The sequence below is a fragment of the Chrysochloris asiatica genome, unplaced genomic scaffold (genome assembly GCF_000296735.1).
Source record: "Chrysochloris asiatica unplaced genomic scaffold, ChrAsi1.0 scaffold00003, whole genome shotgun sequence".
NCBI lineage: Eukaryota > Metazoa > Chordata > Mammalia > Afrosoricida > Chrysochloridae > Chrysochloris > Chrysochloris asiatica.
This window is the reverse complement of record NW_006408521.1, coordinates 22,183,297-22,197,198: the sequence shown is the minus strand read 5'-3', so window position 1 is coordinate 22,197,198 and position 13,902 is coordinate 22,183,297. Positions and strand designations below refer to the sequence as shown.

Here is a 13,902-nt window from a genome sequence, read left to right as displayed (position 1 = left end):
AAGGATTTGAACACCCCATGTGCACATGCCTTTCTTCCCAATGAGATGAGCCAAGCCTGGTGGCTTTGGGGTGAGTGGGGTTGCTATTCATGTTCTTTTGTCTTCCTCTAGTTCATTTTTCAGAGTCCTGGTGTGGTGATGTAGGATAAGCACTAGGCCGTGAGGTCGTTTGAATTGCGAGGTTGGCAGTTCAAGCCCACCAGCCGCTGCTTCGAAACCCTATACAGGGTCACTTTAATGGGAACCAACTTGACAGCGCACAACAATAACAAGAGTTCAGCAGTTCTCACAATGTGGCCCAGGGAGCCTTCGGCATCAGGTTTACATGAGATGTTGCTTAAAACACAAGTTCCCTACGTCTACTCCACACCCAGTGAGTCTGGATCTGTGGTATGGTAGAAGTACAAGGATATTGGGTCTGAACACTAATATTTAAAAACCGTACTCAGAAAATGTGGAACAAAGCTCAAAATCATATAAAACACCAGGCTTACTGATCTGACAGAGACTGGAGGATCCCTGTGAGTCTGGCTCTTAGTCACCCTTCAAACCTGGAATTCAACTCAGGACCGGGGCCCAACTTTCATCCAAACAATAGACAGAACTACCAGGTGAGAGGCACACAGTCCCCGGAACAACCAACCATATGACATAATGGACTGTCTTCACCCAGGGAGATAACTTAGAAGGCAGGAAGGGAGAGGCAAGAAGGACAGATGGAAACGGTAAAGCCAGGGAGCAAGCCAGAAGAGTGCCGTTCCATTGTGGGAGTACAGGCAATGCCAGGAATCCAAAATGTGTATGGATCGTTGAATGGAAAATCAATTTTCTCTCTCAACTTTAATCCAAATCACAATAAAAATTTAAAAGAAAAAGAAAACCATCCCCATGGGCTACATAAACACTCTGATGTGCTAACCAGTGAACAGTGTTGAGAAGTAAAACCCACCCACATGGCCACCAGATACAAAATAAAGTGTCACTTATTTATTTTTACCGAGACTAATTTTTTTCTAATACGCACCTGAGGCCATTTGCTATTTTTATTATTACCTCTGGAGTCAAGAACATCAATTCATCCACCCATCCAGCCAGCCACTCACCCATCCATCTTTTATCCTCTCCTCAATATAGAGGGTATGTTTGTTTATTGCAGGGTATGAGGAAAGGTGGTAGAGGCATCAGGATTTAGATCTATCCAAGGACATGATTTTAGTATCTTCTTATTTAAATTGTATCATTTGGGCAAGCCACATCTCTTTGGAAGACATTTTCAAGTTTTTGCATTTCCTTCCCTCCACTCTTTTCTGGGACAGAATCTGGTTATATGGGGCCTAGAGATTAGGACTGATGATTCCTCTTTGGAGTTAGGAGAAGAACCATCAGCTCTATGCATCTTTATCCAGACACATCCCAGTCTGTATTGGAAAGTGGTGAGTGTTAAACTTGGCGGTATCTTCTAAGGGTGTTTGGTCATCTCTGTGTTCTAGGGTGATGTGTTGACACTGGCTGGTGAAGCCTATAATCTTGACCATTTGGTCCAGAGAAAGTCCTTCCCATCAAAGAGCAGGGGAGGCTGATGTGGTAGAAGCATTCAGAGAGGTGTGAGGCAGCCCAGGCAGATCAGGCTAGTAATCAACTTTCCCCGGGTACGGCTCCACGTCTGTGAGAAGCTGCCTTATCTACCACACACAGGGGCAATTGGTGGAGGGTGATAGCCAGAGACACAAAGGGACTAAGAGGGCCAGTGGGCCAGCAGAGGCCTGAAGTCTTACACCCTGACCTCAGGCCTCTGCTAAGGTCATAGTGGTGGGATGGCTGCAAGGAGTATGACTTACCATGTGCTGAAAAATTCATCAATTTAATGTCTTCAAAATATTTTCATTGTTTCACAGCAAAGGAGAAATGGTTAGTGGGCAGGTGGCTGGGAAATAATTTGACTCTGTTTCGGGCATTTGACTTCACAGATAGAATTTGGAGAAAATTCCACTTTCATTAACCTTTTGAGAAGTTTTTTCTTAGCATTGACTATACACTGTTCTCGGCACTGGTGTTACTACTAGAATGAACAAAGTAGATAAAGACGCTTGTCCAGTGGGACTCACTATTCAACAATGAAACACTGCCGAGTCCTGTGCCAGCTTCAAAATTGTTCTGTTTGAACCTACTGTTGCTGCCACTGCGTCAGTCCATCTTATTTGAGGTCTTCCTTTACCCAACATTATGTCCTTCTCCAGGAATTGGTCCTCCCTGATAATATAGCCAAAGCAAAAGAGACAAAGTCCTGCCCTCCTTACTTCTAAGGACATTTGGGATGTATTTCTTCCCAGACAGATTTGTGTGCTCTTCTGGCATCCCATGGTACTTACAATATTCTTCACCAACGCCATGATTCAGATACATCAGTTCTTCTGTGGTCTTCCATATTCATTGTCCAACTTTCACATGCATTTGAAGCAATTGAAAATATCATGGCTGGCATAAGGCACATCTTAGTCCTTAGAGGGAGGGATACCTTTGCTCTTTAACACTTTAAAGGGGTCTTTTGCAGCAGATTTGTCTAATGCAACACATCTTTCAATTTCTTTTCTTTTTTTAAATTTAAGGTTTTTATTGTGGATTGAGTGAAAGTTTACAGGGCACATCATCAGTTTCACATTCAACAATTCATATAACTTGTTTCATTACATTGATTATAATCCCCTCCATATACCATCAGTTAAAAGTATTTCTCTTTATCCACTTTAGCTTTTTTTAAAAAAACACACAAACAAAAAACCCCACTCAGGCATATATACCTCTCCAAAGGGCACATTCTGCAAGTCTGCTCCTGGCCACCAGTTCTTAGTCCTTCTCTTCTTAGTTGATAAATCTAGAGTCCTCCATGCCCCCATCTTTACCTCCATCTCTGGTGCTGCTGCTTCTCTGGATAAGGTCCCACATTCTATTTGTGTGTTCCTAATCTTTCAATTTCTTGACTGCTGCTTCCATGAGTGTTGATTGTGGATCCAAGCAAAATGAAATCTTTGACACTTTCAATTTTCTCGCTGTTTCTCATGGTGTTACTTATTGGCTCAGTTGTGAGACATTTCATTTTCTTTACACTGAGGTGCAATCCTGAAGACTTTGATTTTGATCTTCATCAGTATTTCGACTCCTCTTGGCTTACCACAAGCAAGGTTGTGTCATCTGCATATCATAGGTTGCTAGTGAGTCTTCCTCCAATCCTGATGCTACTTTTTTCCTATAATCCAGTTTCTCAGATTATTTCTTCATCATACAGATTGAATAAATATGGTGAAAGATACAATCCTGACACACACGTTTCCCAATTTTAAGCCATTCATTATCCCTTTGTTCTGCTTGAATACCCATTCTTCGCATTGTTATCCATTATGATTCACACAGCCGAATGCCATGAAACCCAAGTAAACATCTTTCTGGTATTCTCTGCTTTCATCTAAGATCCATCTTACATCAGCAAAGATATTCCTAGTTCCATGTCGTCTCATTAATCTGGCTTGAATGTTCTATTGCAAACATTTTTAAATTATCTTCAGCAACATTTTACTTGCATGCGATATTAATGATATTGCTTAGTGATTTCTGCATTCCACCGTGTCACCTTCCTTTGGAATGGGCACAAATATGGATCTCTTCCAGTTGGTTGGCCAGATCTTCCAAGTTTCATGGCAGAGAGCAGTGAATGCTTCCAGCACTGTCACCTTGTTGAAACATTTCAATTTGTATTCTGGTAATTCCTGGAGGCTTTTTTTCCATCAATGCCTTCCGTGCATCTTGGACTTCTTCCTACAATACCATCAGCTCTTTCAAGAGCTTACATATTAACAGGATACACCCAATGTTTTGTTCTGTTGTGCATAAGGTCACTATGAACCAACTCAACAGCACCTAACACATGAAGAAGACATTGGAGAATATGACCTCCTCAGGAGCAACTCTTTCCGCCTGCTTCCTTTCCATAGAAGGTTGGGAGCCCAAGCATCATTTTAAGTCTCAAACAGTTGCAATCTCTTGTGGTCCAGGAGAGTGACTGGTTTGGAACTATATTTTCTCAGGAGTTAGTAATTTTTTTGGAGTCCCTGGATTGTACAATGGTTAGCAAACTCAGTTGCTAGAGTCTACCCAGAAGCACCTTGGAGGAACAAGTTGGCTATCTATTGAACAATCAGCCATTGAAAGTCCTATGGAACATAGTTCTCCTCGGGCATGAGTGGGATTGCCCTGAGTTGGAATCCACTCGACTTGAAGGCAAAAGGTAGCTATTTCTTATTTAACGCAGCTCCACGTGCGTGGCCACAGCCACTCTCTCTCTTGACCTAATTACTGCTACCTTGCACTTGAAGGAGCCTTGGTGGCACAGTGGTTAAGTACTTATTTGGCTGCTAACTGAAAGGTTGTCAGTTTGAACCTATGAGCTGCTCTTTGGGAGAAAAATGTAGAAGTCTGCATCTGTAAAATTACAGCTTTGGAAACTCGTTGGGGGCAATTCTACTGTCCTATATAGTCACTATAAGTTAGAATAAACTGGATGGCCACAGGTTAGTCTTGAGCTTAATTAAATCCTCCATTACAACTACACTGTAGTCTCCTTTGTCTGAACTTTTTTTTTTTTTTTTTCCTTCAGCTGAAAACATTTACTGGGCATCAGTTTGGTTGTTCCTAGCCATAGGGTGAATTTTTCTCTTAAACAGATTTATGGAGGGAGTCCTGGTGTGGATAAGCACTGGAATGCTAACTACAAGGTTGGTGGTTCAAACTCACCAGCCCCTCCTGAAAAACCCTATACAGGGTCACTACAGGTTCGGAACTGACTCGAAGGCACATAGCAACAATTGACATACTGTAAAATTCACCTGTTGCCCCAGGTTTGAGTCTCCAGAGAAGCAAAACTTGTGTGTGTGTGTATACAGATAGGTTTGTACCAAGGAAATGGTTCACAGCTGTAGAGGTGGAAACATTTCAAGGCCATAGGCCAGATGTCAGGCTGGAGGCTTCTTCAGATCTCATTGTGGGGGATTACCAAATCTTGACCCAGCCAAGTTGACACAAAACCTTAACTATCACACCTGCTGTATATGTAAAATTGAATGATTTTTGTAAATTTATATTTGTGGAATTGTCGCTATGATCCAGCTTTAGAACTTTTCCATCATCTCCAAAAATTCTCTTGTGCCCACTTGCAGTTAAGCCTTGATTCCACATTCCTCACTGTTGTTGTTATTAAGAAGCCGTGGAGTCAGTTCCGACTCATCGCGACCCTACGCACAACAGAAGGAAACACTGCCCTGTCCTGTGCCCTCCTCACAATCACTATACTTGAACAGTGGTTTTGGTTTCCTGACTTCAGGGTTTTCTTCGTCCTACCTCTGTCTCTAATTAGGTCCCTCCAGATTCATTCCCTCGGCCCTGTGGCTCTGTATCTCAATGCCCAACCTCTGTCCACCCCCAGTATCCTGCCAGGGCCCAGTACTCCACCCAAGTGCCCATCAGATTCCCTCCTTTCCTCTGAAAGATTTCTAGAAGTTAAGGACTATTTTCTCCTAATGTAACCTTCCACCAGACTGAAGGGAACATTACCTTAGGTGATGGGAGTGACTCTCAAGAGACTCGATTTTTTGTTGTTGTTGTTTAATGGCCTTTTCCATGAACATGAATAATTGGCAGAGTATTGGTCATTGGTTTAATTGTATAAGGTGAAAGATGATGCTAAATAAGATATGTGTCGGATGTTTGGGCGTCATGTGGGTTCTGAGTTGGGCTGCTAATCACAAGGTCCTTGGTTCAAATTCACCAGCTGCTCTGTAGGAGAAAGAAGAGGCTATCTTCTTCCTGATCCCCTCAAGATTTACAGTCTCTGAAATCCAAAGGGACAGTTCTACTCTGTTCTAGAGGGTTCCTATGAGTCAGAATCAACTCAGAGGCATTGGTTGCGTGGGTGGGCAGTCAGATGTTTGGACAGGGGTGTGATTTCCATGTTCGCCTTAGGTGCGATTTCCTGTAGGTACACCTGTCTGCATCTACCTTGCGAGTTAACACACAGTCAACATCTGTACCAAGGGTCATCACTGCTTACCACACATCACCTTCCAGCCTCCAGTCATGATTGCCTTGCCAATCACCACTTGAACCAAAGCCAATGGAATTTTGTTATAATATTGTATCACTTCTGATACCAATTTCTGTATCAGTCAGCATAAAGAGGAGTCACTAGGTGATGTCAACAGTTAGTGTGCTTGGCTGCTTAACGAAAGGCTGGAGACTCAAGTGCATCCAGCAGTACCTTGGAAGAAAGTTCTGACAATCTGCTTCGGAAAGATCTATTGAAAACTCTGGCACAGTTCTACTCTGACACCCAGAGGGTCTCAAGGAATTAGAATCAACTTGACAGAAAAAACATCTGGAACATAGCTTGTCTCTGGGAAAGGGAAAACAGAACATCATGAATTCAACCTTCCTCAGACTTTCAATTAGAGCAAGTCATGTGGCCAATCCTGATATTGATTGGCCAGGAATATATGAGGTTAACCTTCCCTCAGGGGAGAGCAGCAAATATTGTGAACAATAATATAATTTGTGACAGTATTCTTTCAGTATATGTAAATATGCACGTATTTGATTATCCTGGAGATTCTGAAGAAGAGAGAAACCATTGTCTTTATGCGGTGGTATTGTCCCTAGCTGCTTAACTAGGGTGAGATGAAGGGTCATTAAAAGTACCTTATAGACCTAGGACTTTGATTCTCTTGGTGGTCAGGTCCCAGCCCTATGGGGTGGTGCACAGAAGCCATTGTTGCTGTTTTTCTACTAGCCATCTCTCTGCAGCTGAGTGGGAAATTTGATTAGATAGATGGACTGCTGTTTCCAGCGTTTCCTGACACAACCTAAGTGCCCTTTGGGGCATTCCTAAATCCATTTTCTTGACCTTGAACTTAAATTGACCTACTTATGTTTTTTCTTCCCAGCTGCCTTTTGGGGAGACATTGCTTTAGATGAAGATGACCTGAAGTTATTTCACATTGACAAGGTCAGTGACTGGGCCAAGCAGCCAGCGGAGAAAACAAAACATAGCCCAGGTAAGTAACACATCCCCTTTCTCTGCCCCAGATGCTGTACAGTATTGGATGAATGTACCTGAGTCCATTCATTTTTCTGTTCACAGACATTTGGCAGTCAGTTCCTGGAGGTTACAGATAAAGCTGCTACATACATCCTTGTACATATCTTTTGGTAGATACAAGCACTTGTTTATACTGGAGATGTACCCAGGAGAATTGCTAGGTCATAGGATATGTGTAAGTTTAGCTTTACCAGAAACTGTCAAATGGTTTTCCAAAGTGGTTGTACCAACTTACACTCTGTGTGGAACAATCTTAAATCAGAAAGCAGGATAGTTGCCCATGCAGGATCCACTAAGGCCTTTTGGGTCTTGGTGACCCTGGCTTGGGGACCTCACTCATACCCTCTGGGCCTGCTCAGCAGTCACCATTGTGAATGCTCAGGATTGCCCCCATCTCTGTCCTTGGGGGATCTGCCACAGTCCAGCTGTGGGTCCCGGGGTTGGCAAATGTGACTGAGAAATGCCAGAGAAAGACTGGACAGTGATCACCCAGCAGGCCATCTATATGCCCAGCTGTTGGCAAGGCCAGGTGCCTGCGGATGCAGCAGTGAAGACAAGCCAAACAGGTCTTCCTTTGTCTCCCACAGGGCGGACATGATCAGTCTTTTGGTCTAACAACTTGAGTGGCTTCCTTCTCCTTCCTTCTTCCCTGTGAGCTGATAGAGGGTAGAACCCGCATCAGTCAGTTTTGGAGACCCTAGAGGTGGTCCAGCACCTCGTAGCTAGAAGGCACTAACCAACACTGTTGGGAAGGACAGAAGGAAGAGGCAGATACACTGTTTGGAAGATCCTGGCGCCATCTTGCTGGGACCTAAGAGGAGATCGTGAGCTCCAAGGGTTTACTCCTGGAAGGCTGGATAAAGCATTGCTTACAGTCACAGGCTTTAGGATTAGGCTGCTTGGTCTTGAATCCTTGAACTATGTCTCAGAAACGCTGGACATCAATTTCTTCATCTGTCAGATGGGACTAGTAATGATCCTTACCACTAAAAAATGTTACAAGGACAAAAGGAGAGGATATTTGCCCAGTACAGAATAAATAGCACATAATATATGCTCAACAAATAGCAATTCTGCTTCCTTCTCCTCATTAATATTAGTGTTTTCAGAGAGACCACTGATCTAGGAGGGTTTAAAGTTAAAGTGGAGAGTGCGGGGAATGAGCTGTGTGCTGAAGTGAATCACGTATCATCCCCAGCGTGCACGCTCGCTCTTTCTGTCTCTCTGTGTCTGTGTGTATGCATGCAGGTGAGTGTGTGAGCATGCATGTGCTCCAGTATGATTTTATGGCAAGGTGGTTTTTATTTGGATTGCTTTTCACTGAGGGCCAATAGTACTTTGCATCTATCTAGAATAGTTCTTTTATTTTCAGGATGGGAATTTTAAAACTGTGTTTGCTGGTTATTAAACTAATACTGCTGGTTGTTTAAAAAAAAAAAAAAGAATAAGTCCAGTAGTTCAAAATGTATAAAGTAGGAAACAAAAATCCCTCCTTATCTCAGCTCCAGAGACACTCACTGCTATCTGTTTGTGGGTTTCTTCCAGTTTTAATGTGCTTGGGTGATGTGCACGTAGATTTCAAAAATGAAAAAGGAATTTAATTTGAAATGTTCTTGTGCAACTTGTGTGTTTCACTAACAATATGTTATAGGCATCATTTTATGCTATACATTGTGGTTTGTCTTAGTCTTTTGTGGCAGTATGGTCCAATGTACAACTCAGCTATAATTTATCTAACTAGTCCCTTAAAGGGAAGCCCTGGGGGCTCAGTGGTTAAGTGTTCAGCTCCTAATCGAAAGACCAGAAGTTCCACAGGAAAAAAATGTAGCATTTTGCATCCACAAAAATTGTTTCTTGTTGTTGTTAGGTGCTATCAAGTCGGTACCGACTCATAGCAACTGTATGCACAACAGAACAAAACGCTGCCCGATCCTGGGCCAACGTCACTATTGTTACCAATCCATGGGCTTGAGCCCATCGATGCTGCCACTTTGCCAATCCATCTTGCTGGGGGTGGTCTTCCTCTCTTTCTCTGACCCTCCACTTTACCAAACATGATATCCTTCTCTAGCGACTGGTCCCTCCTGACAATATGTCTGAAGTATGAGAGATGAAGTTTGGCCATATTGGCCTCTAAGGAGCACTCTGGCTGCACTTCTTCCAACACAGATCTGTTGGTTCTTTTGGCAGTCCACAAAAATTACAGCATTGGAAACTCTTTAGGACAGTTCTACTCCGTCCTGTATGAGTCAGGATCAGCTTGATGGCAGTGGCATTGGTTTTGGTTTAAATCCCTTACAGACAGGCATGTAAGCTGTTTCCCCCTTTTTTTTTCCTAAAAAAAATTGTATTCTTATTAGGAACAAAGATGCCGTGAGCAATTTTGTGGGTAGATCTTTAAACATTTGATCTATTTAAATATCTGCTTTGATTGTTTAAAAAAATTTTTTTACCATTCAAAATATTTTTAAAATTTCAAAAAAAATTTTTTAATGTGCCATTTTGGGCAGTTAAAAGTTATTGTAATAAAATGTATATAATGAACATGTACTATTTCAAACATTCTTACATCTACAATGACATTAATTTCATTCACCATGTGATACAGCCATCAGCATCATCTCTTTCCACAAGTGTTTCATTACCTTAAGCAGAAACTCAGTACCTGCTCAGCCATGGCTGCCCAGTTTCCTCTTCCCCAGATCCTGGTAACTACCAATTAATTTACTTTGTCTTAATGAATTTGCCTAGTCTAGGTATTTCATATAAGTTCCATTATGTATTTGTCCCTTTTGTGTCTGACTTATTTCACTCAGCATAATGTTTTCAAGGTTCATCCATACTATAGCATGCATCAGAACTTCATTTCTTTTTATGGCGGAACAGTATTCCATTGTATGGATATACCACATGTTGTTTATTCATTTGTCTGTTGATGCTCACTTTTTTTACCTTTTGGCTATTGTGAGTAATGTTGCCACGATTATTGGTTTATAGCTTATCTGTTTGAAGTCCCTGCCTTCAATTCTCCTAGGAGCAGAATTACTGGGTTACAAAGTTTTTTTATCTTTAACTTTTTGAGAAACTGCTAGACTGTTTTTCATAGTGGCTGCACCATTTTACAATCCCACCAGCAATGCACAAGGATTTGGTTTATTTATTTAAAAAAAAAAGTTTTATTGTGAATTATGTGATAATTTACATGGGAGAACATTAGTTTTGCATTCATCCTATCGTATATCATTTCATTGCCATGTTTACAGTCCTCTCCATGCTTCATCAACCAACCAAAGGGTATGCACTACAAGCCTGCCCCTCTGTTGTCAGCACAGAGCCCCTCCCCCTCTCTGGGTCTAGAGTCCCCAGCTGCTCCATCTCTCCATGTCATCCTCTTTGCCTCCATCTCAGGCATCACTGCTTCTCTGGGTAGGGTCTGCTCTTTTCCCTTGATGGTCCCAGGGACCTCCGTTCCTAGACTACAAAGTTAGTTACTCCCCTCCTTGCTACAAAATGTCCACCTCTACATTTCCAGCCCTCGCAATCAGTCCTAATAACAATTATTCACTATTGTATCACAAGAGACTTATCTGCATTTCCTTTCATCAGCCCCGCCTTGACAGATTTGATACTACTCAGTGGAGATTCTACCTTCCTCCACACCCTCTGGATCTAGGTTCCCTCTTGAAAGCTTCTAAGCCAGTCAATTTTTGCCTCTGTAGTCCCCCATTTTGGGTACCCAATGTCCAAATTGCCGATCCCTGCCTACTCTGTGTATTGAGGGGGTGGGAATGATCCTTGCTGTAAAGATTTGTTCCCTCTTTTGAGCTACTGCATCCATAGGTGTAGGTCAAGTTCATCAAATTGTGTCAGATTACTCTTTTTTTCCCTCTTCTTTCTTCTTCTAATTGAGTTCTGATCACCCAGTCATTGAAGTCAGGTCAAGTAGGTATTATCTGCAAGTGTGGGTGTTCTTGTGCATATGCCCTCTCTTCTTATCAGCTGGATGCTTCACTCTCCACTCTAGTCCTCTGTGGCTATGTCACTGACTCTGGGCCCAAGAGTCCCTAGGTCTTGCCACACTGCTGGCCAACCAGGTCTCCACCCAGGTTCACAAGAGCCTGGATTTGGTTTATTTTTAATAAACCTTCTCTTCCTGCTTCTTATTGTGGGAAGACACGTGTTCTTAGATACCACTTCTCTTATTTCCAAGTTTTGGTAAGTGTTGTTGTCCAAGAGGAGGAAGCTGGAGGGAGGAAGACTGAATTCCCTGGAGGGGAATATGGATGGAAGACAGGGATAACCCAAAAAACCTGTAGTGTGTCCCTACAAATATTCTACCCTTGGTGTACCCTGTGAACTTGGAGCTGCTTTCCTGGAGCCAGAATGAAGCAATACCAGTTATTCTAGAGTTGAACAAGTGGGCCTGATTTCCCAGATGTGGTCAAGGTCCCAAATTCAGCTAGTGGCAGAACCAGGACCAGAACTCAGCCTTCTCATCTCTGAGCCTTTGTGTCTGCCATTGCACCAACCTGCTAGCCATGCTGCCATTTAGAAACAATGGAGAACAATAGAGGTCATCTTTCCTTTGGGACTTGGGACTACTGTCCTGTTGTCCTTACATGGCCACGAGCTTGATCTTTCTGTGCTGGAGTCTTTCGGGGCCAAGAGCTAGGTAGGCATGGGAACCCACTTAGGGTTTTGGTCTCCCAGCATGGAACACTCTTGCTGTTCACTTAGGGGTCACAGGCTAACAATGTCTCACTACCACTACTGTTTTCCCATCCTGCTCCCAGATTATTTTCCTGCTCTGACTTTGCCACCACCCTCTGCACAAACCATCAGTATTATCAGAAACATTCCTTAGTCTGACTTTTAAGGCCTTCTATACTCTGTCCATAACCTACATTTCTAGGCTCCCTTCCCTCTCCCCGACTTCCAGCCAAACACAATAGTATTGAGTCTGGTACCTGGTCCTAGCTTCCTTCATTCTAGCCTTCTGTTCTAGCCACTCCCTCGGCTCCAAGTCCTTGTTCTACAGATAGAGAAAAGTAGAGCAAATGACTTACCCAAGGCCCTATCACTGGTGTGCACTCATGATCCTTCCATACTCAGTAAGCTACCTGTTGGGTTACCTTAGAAACCAAATGCACCGTCATAAATTCAGCAGTGACCCTCTATAGGGTTTTGAGGCTGTAATGCTTTAAAGGAGCTCTGGTAGCATAATGGTTACAAATCGGGCTGCTAACCTCAAGATCAGCAGTTCGAAACTACCAGCTGTTCTCAGGAGAAAGATGAGGCTTTCTGCTCCCTTAAAGATTGATAACCTTGGAAACCCTATACAGGGTTGCTATGAGTCAGAACCGACTCCATGGTTCATAATCATCAACAAAAAAGGAGCAAAAAGTCCCATCTTTCTCCCACTGAGAGGTTGGTGTGTTTAAACTGCTGAATCTGTGGTAAGTAGTCCAGTGTTTACCTTACGGCATCACCAGGGCTCCTTGTTGGATTGACAGTGCTTGGGATGGAGAGAGCTCTAGTTGCCTCCCAGTTTTGGACAGGCCCACTCCCTGCCTGAAGATGTGGAAGCCAAACAGAACCCAGACACTTTCTCTAAGAGGACCTGAGCATTTTGGATGTGTGTGGAGACCAAGAGAAATTAGCACATTCTTCAGGGAGAGAAAGTCCTCTGTGTGCATTTTATTTGCAGTGAGAAGAATGTGAGTTCTGAGCAGGCATGGGCCAAGCTGTTCTATGAATGAGGCCCTTGAATTAACATTGCAGAGTTTTCTAAAGCAACTAATCGGATTAGCTGTGTAGTGAAGGAAGTACTTAGTGGACACACACAGACATGAACGCAGGCACACTCACACTCTCCAACCCTCAGGCATCTTCTTGGATGTGCCAGTTGCAGAACCCATCAGTCCCAGTTCTGAGTTTTTAGGCAAGCTAAACACATGGTCAGTGGTTCAAACCCACCAGCAAGCAGTTCCTTGGAAATCCTATACAAGGTTGCTATGAGTCAGAAGTGACTCAACAGCGCTTAACAACAACCTCATCTTAATCACACAAGATGCAGAGAAACCTGTGTGGTTGATACTTTGGACTTCTTGTTTGTTTCCTCCTGAAAGAGCCCAGGAAGCCAATATTGAACACTCCCTATTTTTGCAAATGCCTAAAGATCTGGAGAGGACATCTCTTCCTGCAGTTATCTCTGTCCGGATACTGGATCAGATTTCTTGATCTTTGTAATCAGGAGTCTGAAAGGGGAAATGGTTTTACTGACTTACTGTCTCTGTGGGCGTCTGATGTTCCCCTCCTCATCTATTCTGAGCTGCTGAGCCATGTCCCATCTCTATTTAAGAACCCAACCTTGCTCTAAATCCATATTCCCTAAACGTCTGCCATCTGTTTAGGGCATCTGCATAAGTCCAAGGTTTTGGGCCAGCCAGAGTGAGGCAAAGACATGGCCAACTTTGGGTATCTTTCTTCCACTCTCTGGCCCTCACCTCTGAATCATGGGGTCTCTTACCTCTGGCAGATCCTTTGTCTCTTTAGACTTCCTTTTTCTACTCTGTCCAAAACTTGGAGGGGCACATGTTACCCTAACCTGATTTCAGTGTTCTAATATGCTGAAAACAGAGAATATCAGAAGGATGTTTACCTGTGCTTTATTGACTACGCGAACGCTTTCGATTGTGTGGATCATGACAAGCTATGGACAACATTGAGAAGTATGAGTATTCCAGAACACTTAATTGTAC

The 13,902-nt window shown here is 43.0% G+C and overlaps 1 protein-coding gene across 1 annotated transcript in view; it reads left to right on the top strand.

Annotated features, from left to right (window-relative positions):
- Positions 1–13,902, top strand: part of TLL2 (tolloid-like 2) — a 192,905-nt gene that overhangs the window by 38,020 nt on the left and 140,983 nt on the right. The window contains exon 2 of the mRNA XM_006831190.1: positions 6,987–7,097. Within this exon, the coding sequence (XP_006831253.1) occupies positions 6,987–7,097 (111 nt within the window). The remainder of the gene's footprint in view (positions 1–6,986; positions 7,098–13,902) is intronic.